Source organism: Heloderma suspectum, chromosome 2 (assembly GCF_057233095.1).
Source record: "Heloderma suspectum isolate Gila_16-S chromosome 2, 16-S_ref, whole genome shotgun sequence".
Taxonomy (NCBI): domain Eukaryota; kingdom Metazoa; phylum Chordata; class Lepidosauria; order Squamata; family Helodermatidae; genus Heloderma; species Heloderma suspectum.
Genome location: NC_139459.1, coordinates 267626683 through 267649730, shown reverse-complemented (window position 1 = coordinate 267649730; position 23048 = coordinate 267626683). Strand labels below are relative to the sequence as shown.

Below are 23048 nucleotides of genomic sequence, written 5' to 3'. Positions count from 1 at the left end.
GGGAGTCCCGCGCGCTCTTCCCGCTTCTCCCAGCCGAGCTGTCGGAGCGGGAACGAGGAGGCGCACGCTGCTCCACCACTCTCTAGTTCTACAGCCAGCGCTCGACGTATACTTCCGGTGCCTAGACAGTCTACTTCCGGGCCCCGCTCTTCGGCGCACCAAGATGGCGACGTCTCTGGGATCCAACACGTACAATCGGCAGAACTGGGAGGATGCGGTGAGAATATCCCTCCCCGGGGCGGCTTGGTCGGGTCGGGCCCTGGGCCCTGTGGCAGGCGGGAGCAGGGCCCGCGGGCCTTTAGTCTCTTCAGCCTCCCTGGGCGAGGGGTCCGTTGCCGCTCGCTCGCTCTGGGGCTGAATGGGCTTCCGTTCCCTGCCGAGCCGAGGGAGCCCCAGGACAGGAGTCGGCGGTGCTGGGAAGTAGAGAGAGGCCAGAGCTCCGCACGGGAGGCTAAGCAGGTTGCGCTTTCTGTCTTCCTCTGTTCATCGCGTGTCGTAAGAAGCGGCGTGTTGCCATCTGTATAGATTGAACAGAATCTCCCGGTAGAAATGATAGGGAAAGCGGAATTACCTCTTCAGTTTCATTTAGGGTGCAATCCCGTGCATGCTTAGACGAAAACAGCCCTGCAACTTCCAGCATTCCCCGGCTAGCCCCATGATGTAGGGCTTTTTTCTGTCTAAACATGCACGGGATTGCACCCTTAAAGTTCTTTTTAGGGAAATTTAGCTTCAGCGAAGCTAGGGAGTATTGCGAATAACGTTGCACAACTCACTCTAGATGTAGCTTTCCTAGTTTGCCAAGCTGTAGTTAGGAGGATGTATTGTATCACTGGAGTAGTCTTATTTGAAAACTAGATGTAAACTAAAAATGTGAAAACACTCTGCAGCCTTTGCATGTGCATGCTCTCTCTCTCTCTCTCTCCCCCCCCCCCGACTGTAGAAACAAGGAGACTTGAGGAAAAAATAGTGAATTTGCTCTTTTTTGTTAGCGTTGTTGTTTTTTGACATTGTGACAGGTATACCTTAGTTGTTGTTGACGTTGGTACTCTAAGGAACATCGTACCCACAAGTGTCCTGTAAACCAAAAGTTCCCCACGTTTGTTCTAAAACAAGTGTCAGATTTACTTCCTGATTTTAGGAATGACAAAGTTGTTCTGCATATATTTTGAGATACATTTTTCAAGGTTATACTTTTACTGGTATGGAATGACTCCGTGTGTGTGCGCACGTGCACTGCGCTCCTTCATTTTGGTGAGCCAGTAATATAAATTTAGGGATGTGTGAACTCCCTTTCCGTTGATCAGGAGCACAAAATAATTTGCATGATATGAATTAGTGTCCATTACAACACCATTCCAGCTTGAAACAAACTTCGAAGATTGTTATTCAGGAGTTGTGATGTGCTATTATTTTGGTCCTGAAATAGATTTACTTTCTTTTGTGTAGGACTTTCCCATTTTGTGCCAGACATGTCTTGGAGAAAATCCCTATATCCGAATGGTATGTTTTTATTGTGGGATGGTACAAGCTTGATAGAATAAAGATAAGAGAAAATACTAGCTTGCAGGTATCTCTTGAGTCTGCCTTTACTGCTGTAAAACATGTGTTCTACCAAGTAATGGGGTTTGTTGCTGAGAAAATATGTTTAGGATTGATGAATTAACCTATGTATACATACAAGGAATGTGTTCCAGTTTTCTTGGCAGGGGGCTATGTAAAATACTGTTCTCTTACTGTGAGATAAACCTCTTAGTAAGTATTCTGACTATTTGTTCTTCAGTGACTACTCTGCAAACTTAACCATGAATTACTTGAAATAAGTCCCATTGAAATCAGTTGAACTTCCAAACAAACCAGCCTTATTACTACTCCCTGCAAAGTTACTAGCATGGAAAAAAAATTACTTGCCTGCTTTTTCCTCATAAGAAGGATCCATCTTATGAATAAAAAGCAGGCTAGTAAAAAAAACAACACAACAACTTTATGGGTTAACACCCCGCACCTCATGCTTTCTCTGTTCTCCCCCCGCTGCCCTTGTTGCTCTGTTTATTATTTATTTAAATGTATTTATTTAAAATATTTGTATCCCACCCTATATCATTAAGATCTTCTTCTCCCCCACCACTTACAAGCCAGTGATGTAGGAAAGGGGTCCTTCTCTCTCTCTCTTTCCTTTTTTAAACATTTACCAGTGTGCTGCACTGCAGGAAAGCACCAACTGAGCCAGCTCCTGCCACACCTGCTGTCTTCATTTGCCCAGAGTGGAGATGGTGAGCATGACTGGAGCCAGCTTGGGCAGTTCTTGCACAGAAGCTGACTGGGCAGGTGGAGCAGGGACAGATGCTCTGCTTTGTCAATCCCGTGGGCTATGGGGATGACAAAGTAGTGCACTCCATCTCTGCTCCACCAGCCTGACTGGCTCCCATACTTTCTATGGAGCCAATAGCCTGTTTGGCGTCTATGGTTTAACTTCCTCCGCAGCTAGTATGGAAGACAATCAGGCTGGCAAACAGGAATTCTGCCCCTGCTTCACCAGCCCAATCACTCAGCTGGAGGGAATTCCATGTATTTGCCTGCATGGAATTCCTGGCTGCCAATGACAACCAGGCAAGTGGCTAAAGACAACACAGAAGTGAACATATTGCTGTGCATCATCTGTGTTTTCATGGTAAGAATTTTCTTTCTGTGGCACAGTGTATTCTTCACATACCCCTGTCCAGAGCTCTGATACACATGCACAGCTCTTATGTGAGTGGGTATGACCATGAAATTTAATGGAGGGAGTAATTCCATGTGCACATTCCATTTGAAAAGCTACCTCTTCCATTTACGTGAATGGGTAACTTGCAAGGGATTGGAGCTCAATAGAATACATTGTCCTTTCTTGTATTACTTTGATCTTCAATCTCTTTAGAAAGGTGAGTTGTTTTTTTTTCTAAAGTGATAGATATTTTATATGGTTTCTTGCATGTTATTTTCACTGTATTGTTATGGAGATGGACGTGAATTGTCTTCTGTTCTCTAGGACAATCCGAGCAGATGGAACTCATGTTCAAAACAGCTAACATGTATTGTGGAGGTGGATTTGTGGGGTTGATGAAGGAATCTTGATTTTAAAAGGCCTTGGAGATAGTTACTCTTTGTAACATGTATTTTCCTCTATTCTAGACCAAAGAGAAATATGGAAAAGAATGCAAGGTATGTTTGTCACTTAAGAGAGAGAACTTTAGATGTAGCATCATTTCGAAGAATAGTAGTAGTATCTAAGACAGGAGTGGATATCAGCATAGCCAATGATGAGGGGATGATCAGAATTGTAGGCCAAACCATTTGGAGTGCCACAAATTGCCCACCCTGATCTAAATGAATCGTAAATATATCTTCTGAGAATTGAGTGTCACACCTCCAAAGGGTAAGTATTAAATCTTACTCGTATAGTTCAGTTCACTTCAATGAAATCATTGGAATGTGCATATGACAGTGCTGCTAGCTTAACACAGCAAAAAATCTTCTTGAATAGTATAAATAAGAGTGTCTTATGCTAAATTCTCTTTGGGAAGTAAAGTATTATTTTTCCTGCATTTTATTTTTCAGATTTAGTTTAGGTAGGGTTGAATGGAAACCCATTGGCTTCCCCAGTAGAAAACATAGATATCATTGTCTCAGAAGGACTTAATGCATTGCAACCAACTTCAGTCCTTATTGGGGCTTCCCAGAATTGTTTGTCTTTTGTTTTTAATTTATGTAGTGATGTATTTAGAAGAAATTTTTAGTTGTGTGTGTAATGCATGTCTTCTGTGCTTAGATTAGACTGGTACATATTAATGTAATCTTTATCTCAGATCTGTGCCAGGCCATTCACAGTGTTTCGATGGTGCCCGGGTGTACGGATGCGCTTTAAGAAGACAGAAGTGTGCCAAACATGCAGCAAGCTGAAGAATGTTTGTCAGACCTGTCTTCTTGACCTGGAATATGGTATGTAATCATTCTGTTATAACTGACAAATACAAAATTAACACTGTCACCCCATGTGGTGGGAACATTCTCCAGCTGTCTTGCCGTTAACACCAAATATGATGGAACAACCAGTGGGTTATCCCACCTATGTCCCCAAACTTGGAAATACCATGTAGTTTCCCCATCTGTTCTTCCCTTATTAAAATTTTGGGATTTGGGTCTATGGAATTCCCTGCCACAAAGCTGTCTCAGCTATTAAAAACGTAAATATAAAACTGCTGCCACCAAAATTGTATCTTATATAGTCCAGTAACTTGGTAAGTAAGGTGTAGGCATGGGATGGACATCACCACTAGAGACAAGATGAACAAAACTAAGATACTTATTAGGGAATTACATACACAAGGGAATAGAGTTTATTTCTGAAATAATAGGCTGGGATTGCTTAAATGTACCTCAGTTAATACTCTTGGTTACCATTCCTAATAAGAGAGACTTCCCTGCTAATAAGCTGTCCATGGCTTTCCCCTCAGACCTCATTTCCCTAAACTCCACCCCAGCCAATCTCTCACAACCAGGAAAGATGTTGTACAGCAGTCTTCTTCTGCCTCCAGTTGTTCTGTTGCCTCTGGCTTCTGGGATGATACTGTTTCCACAAAGCAGATCCATTTCCAAAGCCTGCCAAAAGTCACACTGCATATAAAGTGACTTTTGGTAGGCTCTGGAAGAACTCTATACTTATTAAACGTTAATAATTTTCTAATAGTTGGGAGTTGCAGTGTCCCTTTACCATAGTAGGGATTTATGTGTGTTGAGATATGTTACAAAGCTGGGCATATAAACATCAAAGAAAATTATAAATGTATTAAACAGTATAAAAACTCAATGTCTCAAAGGAGAAAAATATCCCTATCACATTAGGGTGAAGGACAACGCACAGGAGTAGTATGATAACAGCAATGTACAAATAGGTTTTGCTATAGAGCAGGGGTGGGCAATTTGTGGCACTCCAGATCTTCTGGCGTACAACTCCCATCAGCCCTAGCCAGCATAACCAATGGTGAGGAATGATGGGAGTTGTAGGCCAAAACATCTGGAGGGCCGCAAGTTGCCCACCCCTGCTATAGAGACATTTAGAGGGCCACAGTGAAATTGGAAAATCTCCAAGTCTAATGTTTGCATTTCCTAGAAAGAGTTGTAATTTTCTTTAATGTGTTCCAAGAGACCTTTACTTAATACGTGTTTATCCAGATTGATAGCTGTGTGTTTCCTTAACTGCAGTTACTCACATTTGAGTTAATAACTGCTTCATTGTTTGCCTTTATATTAATTTTGTGGATTTTCCCCATTAAATATTAGGTTTACCTATTCAAGTTCGAGATGCTGGACTCTCACTTAAAGATGATATGCCGAAGTCGGATGTTAATAAAGAGTATTACACCCAAAATATGGAAAGAGAGGTGAAGAAATTGTTTAATTCATACCGTAAACTAAATGAACTAGATAACAGGGATGTGAACCTTCCATGTGGTCTTACTGTGTACACCTGTTCTTCTGCTTTTTTAGATCATGAACTCTGATGGCACCCGACCTGTTGGTGCTCTAGGAAAGGCAACATCCACCAGTGACATGTTGCTCAAACTGGCTCGGACCACCCCTTACTACAAACGCAACCGCCCACATATCTGTTCATTCTGGGTGAAAGGAGAATGCAAAAGAGGAGAAGAGTGTCCCTACAGGTATAATTGTGCTGAAAACGTTAACCTTATGACCTTGTTCAGGTATATTGTCTCAAGGAAGCAGGTGTTTAGATAATTACACAGTAAAATGAAAATAGTGCACATGCATTAAAAGATGCAGCAAATACCAGTGTGGAAACAGTAACATAATTCCTGAGCAAATATTTAACAGGTATGTTGAGCCTGATATAGTGCTGAAGATTTTATTTCTGGTATTTGAAAAATCTCTCTGCAATCAATAATCTAAATACATTTTAACTGCTTGAGATTTCCTGTTGCCAGTATGACTTATCACCAGCTGCCCTTTAGTTTAGAAGAATAGATGAGGCAGATGAAACTGATACTCTTTTTAACGACAGATGTCATAAAATATTTCTTCTGAACCCTTAGACATGAGAAACCTACAGATCCAGATGATCCTCTTGCTGATCAGAACATTAAAGATCGTTACTATGGTATTAATGATCCTGTGGCTGACAAGCTTCTCAAACGAGCTTCCACAATGCCTCGTTTGGACCCACCCGATGACAAGACTATTACAACGCTGTATGTAGGCGGCCTGGGTGACACGATCACTGAGACTGACCTTAGGTATGTCTGTACTTCTGGCTGTGCTTCAGACTTTATGCCTTGGCGATGTTGCATGTCTTTTGGGTGTATGTCTGCACTAAGATGTTCTCCTGGGATGTGTCCCAGGACATATTGGTTATAAGCTGATGCCTGGGTACACAGGTAGTTTCCTTCTTTAGGGTTTCACTTCTTTCTTATGGGAAATCAATACCTTTTATTAATTGCTTTCTCATAGTGTTTCTGACCATGTCTGGACAGACCTAAGAGACATTGTGCTATTGAGCTTTCCACAAGCAGAAAATTGGCACATCGCATGAGTAAATCTACTCATGAGGCAGGATAGAATGCCTTTTCCTGAGTAAACGTATTTCTTAATGTTTGTGTCTCATCTTTCTCCTCTTCTGTATTACAAATGTTCAAAGAGACAATGAGGGAGAAACCAAAATAAAACATTAAATATCATAAGGGGCACTGGTGGATGCTGCTTACGGTACAAGTCACACTTGCCATCTTTAGAACTATATGTTTGCACAATCATTACATTGAAGTTTCAGGGACTTCTAATTGTCTTAATAGCTTAAAAGCTAGTTATGAAGCTGTCTTTGACATTGCTCCGTTAACATGTTGCTGCACATATAAAAGATCCAGTTCTGCATTTTCCAGTACTCTGGGAGTAATTACAGTTTCTAAATAGTGAGAGGAAACTTTCCTAGCACTTTAATCTGCTGTTACTTAATTAACTGGTAAGCTGTTTGGAGACAAGCTTTGCAGGTCTGATACAAAGATAGAAATGTTGATGTCTTCAAAAGTGATTTGATTTCATAGTTAGGTTGAGTGTTCTGAGCCTCAGTAACTTGAAACATGGTATCACTGTATCAGAATATGTTTTCTCCTCAGGAATCACTTCTATCAGTTCGGCGAGATCCGGACGATAACTGTGGTGCAGAGGCAGCAGTGTGCATTCATCCAGTTTGCAACACGGCAAGCGGCAGAAGTGGCAGCAGAGAAGTCCTTCAACAAGCTTATTGTCAATGGCCGTAGGCTTAATGTGAAATGGGGCAGGTGAGTGAGGAGGAAAAGGGCTCACGGCAGCATGCCTTTTTCTTTTAGACATTTTCCTGGACACAAGTTTTGGAGTTTCTATATTCAGCTGAAAGCAGCAAGGGTTGCTCTTGCACTTCAAGTCCAACTCACACAACATGTCAAAGAGCTGCAAACACTCTGAGGGGGCCGTCCATCTCTTGTCCTGGTTGCCTTAAGAAGTGAGGTGACTGGTATCAAGTGTGTATAGAAAAGCTGTTGATATACACCTGTTTGTAAGTAGGGCATCAGCTGTGCTTTTCCCACAAGGCCCATTTTTTATTTTCCCTCTTGGGAAAATACTTGGTAACACAACCTTTAACCTTGAGATCTAGTATCTGTCTAACTTTCTACTTGAGAATAGTTCCAGTGCCTTTCATTGGGTTTCAGGTCTCAAGCAGCCAGGGGGAAAGAGAAGGAAAGAGAAGGGACCACAGAATCTGGTATAAAATTGGAGCCAGTCCCTGGACTACCTGGAGGTAAGAAAAATGCTCCTCATTCTGAAACAGGGTTTTGTGACATTTTAAGGAAGGTGCAGCAGATAAATTGCTTTTCTTCTGTGTTAGAGACCAAGAAATGCAATGGGCATCTCCCTGAGAAGTTAAGGAGGTTATGTTTTGAATCTGGCATAGCTGGAGATGAGGGATGTATGAGAAATTCGTTTCAGTTCATTTTTTATCAGAATCCACCCAGTTCACACCTCCCATAAACGAATGTGGACCCAAATGTATTCTATGGTCAAAGTCTGTACCTTTCTGAATTTGCAGTGTGATTTGCAGAACAAAAAATGTGTTTGAAAAATGGGTGCATTTTAAAAACAGGCATGAAAAATGCATACGTTCAAAAAACAGGCATGAAAATGTGTACTTTTGAGAAATGCATACAAGCACTTTTTAATCAGTGGAGGAAAACGTACATTTAAAAAATGTGCATGACTGATGTACATCTGGGAAAATGCTCATGAAAATATGAATTTTTGTGCAAAAACAAGAGAAAAGGATCTGATATGGACATGATTTGGAACAAGCTTTGAGATGGAATTTGAAGAAGCTCAGTGACCTCAGCTTTTGCTGATTTGCACATCCCTACTGGAGACTGGATAGTTTAGGGATAGAGAAGGAAGCAATGACTGGAAGGAAGTCTGTGAATCACATTACCGAGTATTGGGAGGGAGGAAAACATACACTTTAAGGACTGGGTCATTAGGTTTAGTTGAAACTGAATAACCTAGACATTGGTAAGATAAGACATTTGATTTAGATTCAGGTGCCTTTCATATTGAAGGAGCTTCTTTTGCTGAAGTTCCATACTGACATTAATAAAGACCTTGTGGAGGAAGCAGACTGCAGTAATGCTCCATGGGCATGAGTTGTTCCTGTTTCTATCTTGCCTGCTGCATTTTTTTTTTAACTGCATGAATTTTGTGTCCTGCAGCTCTTCCTCCTCCTCCTGCAGCAGAAGAGGAGGCAGCTTCTGCAAACTACTTCAACCTACCTCCCAGTGGCCCTCCAGCTGTGGTCAACATTGCCCTGCCACCTCCGCCTGGCATTGCTCCGCCACCACCTCCAGGTAATTGTTTTTCCTTCTGGAGAAACAGACACTGGATTGTCTTGTTTTGCATCTATGGATTTATTTTCTGTAGTTCAGAGATAGGCCACCCAGTGGTCTCCAGATGTTTTGAACTACCTCCCATAATACCTGACTGTTGGCTATGCTGGCTGGAGCTTATGGAAATTGTAGTCCAAACATCTGGAGGGTGCAAGGTTGCATAACCCCATCTCTAGGATCTTACAAGTGTTTATTCCTTAAGAAAAATACTAGTTCAGTCCAGTGATTTCTAGCCCATTTTGCTTCCTTCATGCTCCAGTTCAACTTCATCATGCCTGAGATTTTGCTGTATGTCTGTGCAGGAGGGAAAGAGAGGCTATTGGGAGACGAGAACTGTAGGAGCAAACTATTTTTGTAGCAGCAAACTATTTTTCTCTGAAAGATTTATAGCCCAATCCTGAATACCATTACTAGGAAGTAAGGCCCATTGAGTTTAATGGGACTTACCAAGAAAGTGTACACAGGATTTCCGCCTTACTTCCTCTCCTTATTTTTATAAGTATTAAGTAACTGTTTCAGTTTTTAAATGTGTGTATTTAAAGTAATGCAAAAGCCTACAGGTAATGACTTAACATATGATTAACTGGAAAGCAAAAGTTGTGTTAAAGGCTTAAATAAATAATAACTTAAATAAAAAGTGTTATCAAAAAAGGCTTGCATGTCAGGTGTTAGTCACAGATTCAACAAATTTTGTGAGTTTTGATCAGGTGTGGAAAATGTCTGTCTGTTTTTTTTTCCCCCTGCAGGTTTTGGGCCACACATGTTTCACGCAATGGGTCCTCCGCCTCCTTTCATGAGAGCTCCAGGTCCCATCCACTACCCTTCTCAAGATCCACAGAGGATGGGTGCCCATGCGGGGAAACACAACAGCCCCTAACACCACTGGGTCGTTCTTATTGTTTAAATTCCTCTTTTTTAAAATGGAAAGTTACACTGGTAGCATACCACATTCAGTTGTAATAAGAGGGAAACTAAATCTCTCTCTTTCTGTACACACAGCACAGGCTTAGTCCTACTGTGTTACACAACTAGAAAATATGATCATTTGTACAACCAAAATACTTATTACTGGGTAAAGAAAGGATGGTTTCTGCTTCAAAAGAAACAGAGAAATGAGCTAGAGGAATTTTAATTGTACTAGAACTGCAAATCCCATCAGTGTATTCAATTTTGCACACCTTGAAATTAGTCTCTTGACAAAACAGTAACTATTTTTAAGCCAGTTTGGTAATCTCCAGTCAAACAATGAAAATTGCCCAGCTTGGTTCAGAATGGCTCCTTGTTCAAAACTCCTTCAGTGCTAATTTATTTGAATGTCAAATTACCGTATCGCCACTGAAACTAGATTCACGTTCCTCCATGTACTGAGCTGGAATGGAAAGATACAGGGAGATCACAGCAGCTTAGTCTGAAAGATGTGCAGGTGATGTGCCGTTCTGTATTAACGCTGTTTCTTGCCATTCACGGTCCTGTCTGTGATACATGCTACCAAAATGTTGAGGCAGCAGCACTGCATGCTTGTTAATCCTCTGTTAATCCTAAAGAGGCTGGTGACTCTGAGTTGTGGCGTACATGGCCTTCGTATCCATTTGCTACTAAAACTAGTCCGGTTTATTTCCTAACCTAACATCTGATTACCAATGGCTGTTCTAGGTATGTGTTCTCAGTATTTACTCTGTACCATCTGTTTTCTGCATCAAGTCTGTAATGTGTCCTAGTAAAGAGAATCATATTTTTTACCTATTCCCATGTCTTATCAACTGGTGTGGTTTTTTAAAAGGAAGTATTGCATAGCAGATTCTTTCACTGGGACCTGAACCTTGCTTCTAGGGGCAGCTGTCTAAAAGGAATGGTTTGAACTTCATTTACTGTTTGCTTCACTTCCTAAAATGATGGACTACAGTGAGAAACACTTGTACATGTGCATCTTGATTTTTAGGCCCACCCACTGGCATGGAACTGCAGATAGTATGGGATTTTTCAAACGTGCCCAATCCTTATTTAAGCAGTAACAGGTTTTAAAGGGTTCTAAAATGACATTAGAGATGAACATCTCCTACAGTTCAGAGATGAGTTGCCTAAAAAGTTAACCTGCCTGGAAACCACTGTTAATTATTAAGCGAAGGCTCAGATAACAATATTGAAAATTTCCATTTCAGCCTGACTGTGCTGCACTTTAGGCTGCCATAAGCTGTGGTTTATGCAACCTTGTACTATGGAGGTCAAGCTACCCTCATTTAAGTCACTCAAGAGTAACAAAGTATGTTGGAATCTGCATAGAAGAACCAATAATATGGGCAGAAACCGCCCTTGGCTAGTTTACAGTTGTCTGAAATCTCAAACATCAGTGTTCAAGCAACACAGAGGGATTGTTGCCTCGTTCTGGGCAACAAGGCTCGTGGTACTTAGCTGTAACCGGTTCTGTTGAGCTGAATTCTGTAATAGCATATAAGTTATGAGTTCCAAAAGGAGAAGCTGTGTTACTCTGTTGCAACAAAACAGTCTTGTGGCACCTTAAAGACTTAACAGATTGTTGTGGCTTTTCCCACTTAATGCTTAAGCCACAATAAAGGTGCAATCCTACATGTGTTTAGGCAGAAAAAAATCCTACAACTCCAAGCATTCCCCCAGCCACCAGTGGTGGCTGGGGGAATGTCTGTTAAGGCACTGCAGAACAGTTACGTTTGCCGCTATGCGGGGGAGTTAGTTTTCCCTCATTAGCTTTATCTTTGCTTTGCAAGGAGTAACATTTGTTTATCAAATAAATAAGAAAGATGCATTTTAAAATACAATTCATTTTATTTCCCCCGGTTATAGATTTTCAAATGTAAACATGACTTCCAGTTCAGAAGTCTGGAACTAGACAGTCCTTCATTGACAAGAATTTTGTAACAAACAACAGACTGAAATTCCTGCCTATTTAATTTCCCATTTACTGTGGGTGGGGGATGGAATGGCAAGTCTACTCTTGAGTGTTCTGAATAGCTGTTAATAACCCCTTTGGTAGGAATCATCTCTTGAATTCCCTTTAAAATGTACTTTTGATGGCTAAATGTTATGGTTAACGCATCTAAGAGAAACTGCATAGCTTAATAATCATATAAATCCCAATAAATTAAAGAGCCATAAAAATTACACAAATCTAATTCTCCCAACCTGAATAAACATAAAATGAATAAACAGAACTTCAGTTAGTGAAACTGGATATTTAAATAAGCCCTCCTATTAGTTCTGGTACGTACTATTTTATGCCAAGGCCTGGAAGGTATGCAGCTCTAGCTCTGTCAATCTGCTTTATATAATATCTGCACATACATAGTAGGACACTAGGACAATTTGGGCAGACCAGTGTTCCACTCTCTGGTCAAATGTGGGACCTGCAGAGGAACTGTGCCAGTAACAGGGCTACAGTCTGGTAATCCTTTCTCTCTCGTTTATTTGTAGTTTCTGAGTAAGGGAGATCTAAGTTGCAACCCTAAAGCTTGTTTACATAGGAGTAATTTTGACCGAAACTCTTTGCTGCCCCTGCCCACCTTTCCTACTGAATCCATTTCTCACCAACTTCTCTAATCCTTAAGTTCTATTTCAATCCTCCCTCTCTCTCCCTCTCCCTCTTTCTCAACATTTTATAGTAATGGATTCCCCTGCTTTCTTTATACGTTCTGTTACATGTAATTTAAGAAAAGCTAATTAGTGAGAACATCACTGCATGTTACTTTCTGCAAGAATTAATGGGAATATGAGTTCATGGTGGGTGGGCCCTTTTAACACTGCTTACTAGTTCATTTAGCACCTTGGCGATGTGGTATTGAGATTCTGTATCAAAGTGCTTGTTGTGTCCTGACATCCTAGATTGTCTACCTTGGGCCTTATGACCCATCCCACTCTATTCAAAAGCTGGACCTTGGGTCTGGTCTAGGATATTAAAAACAGTATTCTAAAAGCAACTTCCAGGACAAGACAGCTTTAAAATCTGTATAAATATTACCTAGATGTTCAGGCTAACATTTTGTCTGTTTCTTTCTCTTACGACAACTTAGGGACCAATCCTATGGCCACTAGCGCTTTCTAGAGGGCCGTAGGATTTTTCGGTTTCTGGGAACCAAGGATGGAGCACTCCTCTGGCCCCTTGTAGCTGGCGCAGTTCTCTCTGCTCCAGCCATTTCTCTGCACTTGGAAACGGAGCGTGGAGAGGGCAAAAAAGGGGTGGTCCTGGCAGCGGGGAGAGGAGACCATGGAAGCTGCTTCGTGAGGCTTCCTATCCCGTGCGACCTCCCCCCTCCTGTTCTGAGGCTTCATGAGGCTTCCTCTCCTGTGCAGCCTCCCCCGTCCTGCTCTGAAGTCACCAGCTAGCCACACAAAATTGGCTTCTAGCCAAAAATGCAAGATGGCTGGAGCACTGAGGTAAGGATCACCTCCATGCTCCGGCCGCCCAGCATTCGATTGGCATCAGCCTCTGAGTTCGGAGGTTGACGTCTGTCTCCAGAGTGTTGCGCCCTTTCATTTTATTGCTCAGAAAATTCTGGGCTAGTATTTGATACAAACTAGATGTCCAAACTTGAGCTGGTATTTCTTTCTTTATAGACAAAATACAATTCCTTTGAACTTGCACTAGTTTATTTATTTATTACACTTCTATACTGCCCATAAACTAAAGCTCTCTTCACGCTTCTCATATCACTTTCCTAGATGCGCTACATTCCTTTAAAGAGCTAAATTTCCAAAATCCATGTTGCTGTAATAGCTTTATTAGACCAACCAAAAAACTGCCAAAAGATTTGTGCAAGCTTTCGAGATCCCCAGTTGTCTCTTCATTAGGCAAGATGTTATAAAAGGCAGGAGGGAGGATGGGGTAGGGGGGAACTTTATCAGCTAGTCATTCCCCCCCCCCCCCGCATCCCTTTTATAACATCTTGCCTGATGAAGAGATCCGGGGATTTTGAAAGCTTGCACGCAGGGGGCGGCCCTGTGATCTTTTGGTTGGCTGAATAAAACAATTACAGCAATGTGGATTTTGGAAATTTTCTTGTGGTCAATGAGGCTATCTTTGCTTTTATTTTAAAGAACTAAGGGAGCGGTTTAGACAGGAAAAAGTTCAGGAAAAGAACCTGACTTCTTTCTGTTTAAAACGCACATAGGATTGCTCCCTTAGTAACTCAACCTGGCACTTTGGCTTTTGCTGTTTTGGACTTGATAGCTGGTCTCACATCACTTGTAAGTACATTTTAAAAGTACTCTAATATAAAGTGGGTGGTATGCTATAGTTACACGGTCAAAGAGTGCAATAATGGCCCTGGGCAGGAGCTTGTGGGAGGTGGTATGTGTAACGGTGAGCAACTCGCAGAAGCTACAATTCCTACTTCTATGGTGTGTGTGAGTCGGATATCTATTCTATGCTAAAGAGGCTTCTGTTCAGGCCATTATATATTGGTAAACTGGGATACTAGCATGGACTGACTTTGGGAAGAGAGGCAGCATATTACATCAAGTTACAGATCCTCTGACTCTGGCATGACCAGTATCCAGCCCTGAGGTGCTCTATTAAAGCTGGGCCTGCTTGACATGAGCTCCAAGCTGTTCATGTTGTCTGGCTGAGCTTCAGCTGTGTCGAGGAATCCAAGGAACACACTATTCAATAATCCTCCAAACGGGGTTGGAGTCCTGCAAGCAGAAAAAGAGACTGCTGTTCGTGTGTTTGCAAACAAAGCACATATTCAGCCTTGATGTTTGTTGCCCCCCCGGCCATGTGGCACAATTTGTGATGGTCAATGCACTTGTCCATTATTAAAAGTGGGTCACAAATAGACACGCTTTCCCATGCTGTGCTAGTCTCAAAAGAGCTGGCCAAGAAGCTATGCTACATTACATTTGAGTTTGCATCTTACCAGAACTCACCACGGGCAGAATTCACAACTGGCAGACACAATTCATTCGGTTCTTTTTTCTGAGATGTTTTCTAGTGCCAGACAAGTTCCTGTAGACCAGCCTTTCCCAATCTGATGCCCTCCAGATGTGTTGGGACCACAACTTCCAACATCCCACGGACTGCATGGCTCTCTGGGATGCTGGGAGTTGTAGTCCCAACACATCTGGAGGATGTCAGGTTGGGGAAGGTTGCTAGAAACCCTTGGGCTGCCTCACACTTCACAAATAAGCAGGTTACCTGTAATATGTGAAATGCACACATGTATTTATTTTATCATGTTTATATGTGGCAGAGCCACATGTGGCCTTGGTTCTCTGGGGCTTCTACAGCTTGCATTAGCTCTTGCGTGTCTCTGCAAAAGAGTAGTGACGAGTTCTGCTGAACAGTGGTCCCACTGTCAAAATCGTATCACACTCCAAAGCAGCTAGATACAAGCACATTTTCAAGGGACTAATCATGTGTATTTTCCTAGGACTCTGAAAACAAGCAGAGCCTACTTTTTAGTAGTGTTGCTTCCTGCAGAGATAGCTTCCCTTAGGGCGGGTTCGCACATCACGCTAAGCCACCCTGCAAATAAACCACCATGGGTTGCTTGTTTGCTGAACAACCCACGGTACTCCCAACAGATGGTTGAGCTTGCTGTGGTTTATTCTCCGCCTTAGTCCTCCTGCCGGCTCCAGCAAGTATCCCATGCACTTTCGTGGCAGAATTCCTCCTTGCCTTGGTCCCATTCTGCGATTGGCCCACCAGGGTTGCCGGCTACTGAGGGAAACTCTCCCCCACTGCATCAGCTCGCCAAATGGAATTTATTTTCTGAGCCCTTATGGACATGGTGACATGTTTGCCAGTGTTTTTCCCCCCGTCAGGGAATTTTGTGGTTGCACAAGTCCTCCTCTCCAATACTTAGCCAAGCATCCCTGTATTCCTCTCTTCTGCTTCAGAGCTTACACTGCGAGCTAGTGAACACTTAAAAAAAAAAGTTGCTTCAAGTTACACTAAAGTAAGCACACCAATTCCCAAAGCGCCACCCTTTCTTTGCGATTTTTAGGGACATGGGGTGGAGGGTGCTGAGAAGGGCTGAGGGAGGACAGTGGTGGCACAAGCGAGATCACAAGGAGTGGAGGGGGGGTTGTGGCTCTCCGGCCATTCCCAGCAACCCATGATAAAATTGCCCTGCTGGGTTCAGACGACATAACAACCGCCATGGGTATGAACAACCCTAAAACAAGCCATGGGTTCTCAAGGGTGGCTTGTTCATGAAAAATAAGCCGTGTTGCAGAAACCACACTGGGTTCACATGACAGTTCAACCCACCATGGTTGATTACCCATGGGGGCTGTCATATCATACATACTAGGTCTTAGAATGCAAGTTAAAAGAAGAACTGATGTGCCTAGTGGTTTCAGCGCAAGGCGTTGTAATACGTCACCAAGGAAATTATGGCAAAGCAGGCGGAAGAAGACAGCTGGTTCATTATGTATTCAACTGGGAATGTACTACAGCAGTCCTTCATCTAAGAAAGATGAGACTCCTGAATGTCAAAAGAAAAGAACAAAGGTAGGATGCCTTTGTTTCTACCAGTAAATAAACTTAACTGCATAAACATCCGAGTACCATGTTAAGGACAGATGGGTCCTTGTCAATCACCTTCATGCTCAGCTTGTGAGCTTCTAGCAATATCTTTATGGCCATTAGTGGAAACAGAATGTCTACATAGAACGTGGCCTGATCAAGCAAAGCATTTCTTTAGTTCTGCTGTGAAGCAACAACAGTTTAAATATGCTATAAAGATGAAGAATGGATGACGGAGCCTTGAACCCTCAACATCCTTATGTTGGGCAAGTACTACATCCTGTGTCTCTGGCCCCTTGACTTTGTAAGGCTCTAAGCTTCACTACTGCTACTCTGTAGGCCAACCTGCCAGCTCAGAAATCTGCCAGACAATTTATGGATCATGTAGACAGCCCGCTACTCAAATATGTACAGGCGCTGCAGAATTGTGATAATGGATAGAAATGAGAAAGACATGCATGCCCCAGCAACAAACACAACAGTTACCTGCAAGATCACTAAGAAAGATGAGGGCTGCAGCAGTCCAAGCCTGCAAGGGAATTATTTCTCCTCACCACGTTCCTATGCCTGGGCTAGGGAACCTGTGGCCCTTGGCCTAATCTCACACACCTCTCAGAAAGATTAGGCTCTCGGGATGCTGTTGGTCCATGCTCACTGTCCAGACCACCTCTCTTGCTCGTCTGGGTGTCTGTGTCCGCAAGAGGTAGACAGAGGATGAGGTGGCCCAGAGAAAGAGCTATGCAGTCCTGAGAACCTTTGGCTCTGGCTCCACCCACCACCAACTGCACTCCCCAACTGACTTTTCCTGTGGGTCAGTCTTCGTAAGAGGGAGGTTCTCATGCTTGCTATTACATTAGTACCATACGTTTGAAGCTATTACTGGAATAACATAGAATCATGTTACTCTAGTAAAAGGCAGGTGTGCTGTCTATTAAGCTTTTTTTTTCAGTTGTTAAAGACTAGCACTGATTCAAGTAAATTATGCTGAGCCTTGAAAAAAAAGTGTAAAATTCAAAAACAGCTGCTGTATTTCACTTGCAACAAAGCACTAACAACTTGAACATCTGTCTGCGTGGTATCTTTGATAGTTCCAAAATTTGTAACATTTCCAAAACTAGAAATAGAAAATCAGTGTTGATAGCATTTACATGAAAGTAAGTTTGAAGTGAAAAACTTTGCATTTGGAACACTAGGGACAAGCTTCAACACAAAATACTTTTTCTCAGTATAAGTTATTTCAAGGTCCAGTTGTACATTTTTCCTAAAGGTTTCTCTTGGCCCCAGGACTGGTGCCCTCAGGTGCACCCCTCCAATGTCAACCTTGGCTGTGGCCTTCACCTGTTGCCCCATTGCCCCCTGATGTAGCATTGCTCCAGAGCAGCCTTCCCTAACCTAGTGCTTTCCAGATATTTTGGACTACAAAATATCTGGAAAGCCTAATTGGAATACCTAATTACTTTGAATGAGTTCAAATCTCCAAGGCCAGATGAACTGCATCCTAGAGTAATAAAGGAACTGGCAGAAGAACTCTCAGAACCACTGTCTATTATCCTTGAGAAATCATGGAGGACGGGTGAAGTGTCCGATGACTGGAGGAAGGCTAATGTTGTCCCTATCTTCAAAAAGAGTAAAAAAGAAGGAACCTGGGAACTACAAACCAGTCAGTCTGATGTCAATCCTTGGGAAAATTCTGGAGCAGATGATAAAGCAATCCATCTGTAAGCACCTTGTAAACAATGCAGTGATTACTTGAAGCCAACTTGGATTGGTCAAGAACAAATCCTGCCAGACGAATCTGATCTCATTTTTTGATCAGGTCACCTCCCTTGTGGACTGTGGGAATGCTGTAGACATAATATACCTCGACTTCAGCAAAGCTTTCAACCAAATGCCCCATGATATCCTGATGAGCAAACTAGCTCAAAGTGGGCTAGATGAAACAATGATCTGGTGGATCCACAGTTGGCTACACAATCAGACTCAAAGAGTGTTTATCAATGGGGTGTTCTCAAACTGGGGAAAGGTAACAAGCGGGGTACCGCAGGGCTCAGTCCTGAGCCTGGTGCTCTTCCACATTTTTATTAATGACCTGGAGGAGGAAGTGCAGGGAATGCTGATCAGATTTGCAGATGACACCAAATTGGGCAGGATAGCTAATACTTTGGAAGACAGAAACAAAATTCAAAGTGATCTTGATAGACTGGAGCACTAGGCAGAAAAAACCAGAATGACATTTAATAAGAATAAATGCCAAGTTCTGCACCTAGGAAAAAGAAACCAAATGCACAGTTACAAGATGGGTGATACTTGGCTCAACAACACTACAAGCGAGAAGGATCTTGGAATTGTTGTCGATCACAAGCTGAATATGAGCCAACAATGTGATGTGGCTGCAAAAAAGGCAAATGCTCTTTTGGGCTGCATTAATAGAAGCATAGCTTCCAAATCCCGGGAAGTACTAGTTCCCCTCTACTCAGCACTGGTTAGGCTTCATCTGGAGTACTGTGTCCAGTTCTGGGCACCACATTTTAAGAAGGATGCAGACAAACTGGAGAGGGTTCAGAGGAGGGCAACAAAGATGATCAGGGGACTGGAAACAAAGCCCTATGAAGAGAGACTGAAAGAACTGGGCATGTTTAGCCTTGAGAAGAGAAGACTGAGGGGAGATATGATAGCACTCTTCAAGGATTTGAAAGGTTGTCACAGAGAGGAAGGCCAGGATCTCTTCTCGCTCATCCCAGAATGCAGGACACAGAATAATGGGCTCAAGTGACAGGAAGCCAGAACATCAGGAAAAACTTCCTGACTGTTAGAGCAATATGACAATGGAATTAATTCCCTAGGGAGGTGGTGGGCTCTCACGCACTGGAGGCATTCAAGACGAGGCTGGACAGCCATCTGTTAGGCATGCTCTGATTTGGATTACTGCATTGAGCAGGGGGTTGGACTCGATGGCCTTGTAGGCCCCTTCCAACCCCACTATTCTATGATTTTACGATTCTACAACTCTCAAGAGTCCTGACCTTTGGCCATGCTGGCTGGGGCTGATGGGAGTTGAAGTCCAAAACATTTGGAGGTTGGAGAAGGCTGCTCCAGGTGGGAAATTAAAATGTCCGCCAGCTGCCACCACCACCAAGTAAATCTGTATGCCATGTGCTAATGTTGTGCCTCCTTGGCCCCTCTAATGTTCTTGTTATTTTTAAATATAATAAATGGGTGTGGGGGTGTGGGTGCGCACATCAATTTTTCCCCTATCTTTCAGTCAGAATATCCATTTCTGCTCTTGAAATTTTATGGCAAGTCATAATCACTGAAGAATCAAAGTGAAGGAGGTGACACACATGGAATTAAACTGGTGCTACTGAGTGTTAATATAAAGCTTTAAATAGGACAGCATATCAGAGAAAGGAAGAAACTGGGTAGCTATCTCTGTTTGTCATGCACTAATGTGTTTTGGATACAAGTCCAGGAATAAATTCAAAGAGAAACATGAGCAGCAATAAAAACCAAAACAGTAAGTCTCTGGGACAGTTCCCCAGTCCGACATGTGTTAAAGATGTTGAGGCACAGGAAAGTTCTGCTTCTATTATTTTTTTTAAAGTGTTGCACGACAGTAATGGAAAGAACTAAACAGACTCTAGCAGGGCACAATTTCTGCGAAATAAAAACTCATTGCACATGAAGAAGCTATGGACGATCCTTTCAGAATATACACTATAGACTAATTGAAGTCCTGCAAGTTGTAGAATAGCTGTTGATGAAGACAGAAGCAAAACATGTGTCTGGCAGTACTCACCAGATCAATCACATGGATTTCTAAGATTAAAATTGGGGAGTGTTTTCAACTGCAAAACATTAGTTTCAACAGTTCTGACAGAATGAAGTTAACTTCTCTGAACAAAATTAGGACTGTTTGACTTTCAAGTTACTAAGGTTTGTTTATATCTGGGAAAGTGTTTCATTAACTTGATAGGTTTCATTTAATTTCCATCATCAAGCAGAGGCTGGGTAAAAACTTTGCTGAATACACACACACACACACACATTTTGCAAGCATTGGCAGTTCATTCAGGATTAGGAGGCTTTAGGTGTGGTCCTCTCTTGAGCACACTTCTTGACTTCCCAGGATGGGCAGTGTTGGCTTATAGAAACCAAGGCTTATCAAGAAAGTCAGACATGGTTTGTACAAGTAGAAAAAGTAATTTCATCAACTACGGGTCCATTAAAGTAGGTTTTATTGAGCCACCCCCTCCAAACATTTGTTTAATTAAGGCTGAAATCCTATGCATGTTTAGACATAAAAGGTCCTACAACTCCCAGCATTCTCCAGCCAGCCCCATTTTGTAGGAGTTGAGCGCTGCAGTGCAAGCATGATCCTGCTTCTGCTTGTGGTGTGTAAGTCAGTCAGCTGAGCCTTTTGTGTGAAGAGCAGGGATCTACCATGGGCTAAGAAAAAATATGCAACCTACTACTGTGAACTCTCTCTGTTGTGGTACTGAAGATCAGCCTACTCTGCAGTTATGGGTTGTATCCAGTGTTAGCCCTACTTAGTGCAGACCCATCAAAATGAATGGAACTTAAATCAGTCATGGCTAACCAAAGTCCCATTCATTTCAATAGGTCTACTCTAAGTAGGGCTAACATTGGATACAACCAAGGACCAGTTGTAAAAATGCTTTGTAGGAAAGATCCTAAAGCAGCCTTGAAACCTTGCAGAGGGATGGGGGGTGATCTGGAGTGGGAAATGGCAGGAAGGAAAAGCGTTAAGCCCTGTGACCACTCCCACTCTCATTTGCATCTTTGCAAAATGGCTTTTAAAACAAAAAAGGGTTGTCGGGCTATCGTTACTTTTGTGTAACATACACTTTGAATCCTTGCCTTTTGGAAGAATTTTAGAATTTTCACAAGTGATTTTAAATTCTCATTGTTTCTTCATTTGTTTTGGCATTTATAAAACTAGCATTGGTAGAATATACATATGGTTTAGAAAAGTCTCTCTTTTGCTGTCTTTCCTACATTATTGATATCCCCAAGACACACATGGTGGATTAAAAGTTGTGCTGAGCCTTCCATTAAAAAAAAAAAAAAATCCATACAGATATAGAATGAGCCATTACCTGTTGAAGCTCCTAAGGTTGACAGTGGTCACTTTCCTGGGAAGTTCAGGCAAACTGTTCTCACCATCTATGTGGTAATCCTCGTGGCTAAGGAACTCCCGCCAAGGAGACCGGTAGCCTTTGGGGATGGCTGTTCTGTTGAACTTCTCTGGTGGTACTTCCTTTAGGGGTCCAGAATAGCCTGCGGTTGGGAATGCCAGATTAGAAGCAGACACCTTAATTATTGTGGCAGCAAAACCTGAGACACCCATTTCAGATGTCTTGTTTCTAGCACATTGGAGGGGAACCTCTGGCCCGAGGGACTAGTAGTAGGGTCAAGTAGGGTCCTCATCTGGCCCGTCCTGCATTCCTCCAGGGGGTGGGGCTTGGAACCACGATCACTGTGCCCAAGATTGGAGACAGCAGATTGGGGAGAACAGTGGGGGACACAGGCAGGTGAGCAAAGAATCCCTGGCTGAGCCAGTGGCTGGAGCACGTTCATTGGCTCAGTCGTGGTGCTTTTGCTGTGCGCCAGCCTCCCCCAATGGGGACAGTCGGTGTGTCATGGGCCACACAGTGGTTCAGGAACCCAATGATGTCAGGGAGCATAAAAAGGTAAAGGTGTCCCCAACCAGTCGTGTCCGACTCTAGGGTGCGGTGCTCATCCCCGTTTCTAAGCCGAAGAGCCAGCGCTGTCCGAAGACGCTTCCGTGGTCATGTGGCCGGCATGACTGAACACCGAGGTGCACGGAACGCTGTTACCTTTCCCGCCGAGGCGGTACCTATTTATCTACTTGCAATTTCTTGCTTTCGAACTGCTAGGTTGGCAGGAGCTGGGACTGAAGACGGGAGCTCACTCCGTCACGCAGCACTCGGGTCTCGAACTGCTGACCTGCCGACCTTCCAGTCTGCAGTTCAGCGTCTTAACCACTAAGCCACCACGGCCCCCTATCAGGGAGCATACCACCCCGATATCATTCAGCCTGCAAAGGGTTGGGCAGGGGTTATCTGTCCCACACCCCAAATTGGTTGTCAATTTAGCCTCTGGAGAAGCTAGATGCTAGGAAAGAAAATGGGCTTTGAGAGGCCTTCCTAAGCAACACACCGTCATGGCCTTGGTGTGCCCCTGTTCTCCTGTCCTCACTTGCTGTTCTGACGTCTTCCATGTGCCCACTACGCAAATGTGTAGAAGAGTGACGGTGCCTGACCTCTCCTGAGCACTGTAACAGTGAGCATCAGGCCCAGTGGCTCCAACCCCAGCTGCCCCCAAGAGGGAGAGAGCAGGCAGCGCAGTGCTGGCTGCTGCTTGCAGAATAGGGGTGGGGGAGAAATGCATGCTGTTCGCATTTCAACGTGAACACGCCTAATTTCTCCCTTTCGAACCAAATGCAAACCAGACTCAATTATCCTTCAAAATGTGCACTGCTCCAAATTTTGCAACGGAGTCCCCCAGATAAAAAAAGGTGTACAAAAATGCCTACGTTAGGGGAAGGTGCACAC

At 43.0% G+C, this 23048-nt stretch overlaps 2 protein-coding genes across 5 annotated transcripts in view; one reads left to right on the top strand and one right to left on the bottom strand.

Moving 5' to 3' along the window:
• The first annotated feature begins 152 nt into the window (after positions 1-152).
• Positions 153-10999, top strand: RBM22 (RNA binding motif protein 22). Of its 2 annotated transcripts, XM_084839161.1 has the most exons (11): positions 153-217; positions 1447-1500; positions 3169-3198; positions 3843-3975; positions 5317-5417; positions 5524-5696; positions 6087-6287; positions 7164-7328; positions 7737-7825; positions 8781-8915; positions 9701-10999. In XM_084839161.1, exons 1-11 carry the CDS (start codon positions 164-166, stop codon positions 9829-9831), a joined length of 1266 nt encoding a protein of 421 aa, XP_084695287.1. In that variant the 5' UTR covers positions 153-163; the 3' UTR covers positions 9832-10999. The 2 variants fall into 2 exon arrangements, with proteins under 2 accessions (XP_084695287.1, XP_084695288.1); XM_084839162.1 differs by having other exon boundaries at positions 153-459; positions 3169-3975.
• Positions 11000-11738: 739 nt separating this feature from the next.
• MYOZ3 (myozenin 3) overlaps positions 11739-23048 on the bottom strand; it is a 44015-nt gene continuing 32705 nt past the window's right edge. For 2 of the 3 annotated variants that reach the window (XM_084839165.1, XM_084839167.1), the window contains 2 exons: positions 21570-21750; positions 11739-14615 (listed from right to left, as the gene is read on the bottom strand). In XM_084839165.1, the coding sequence (XP_084695291.1) occupies positions 14444-14615; positions 21570-21750 (353 nt within the window). In that variant the 3' untranslated portion in view covers positions 11739-14443. The remainder of the gene's footprint in view (positions 14616-21569; positions 21751-23048) is intronic. The other variant, XM_084839166.1, reaches the window with a different exon arrangement.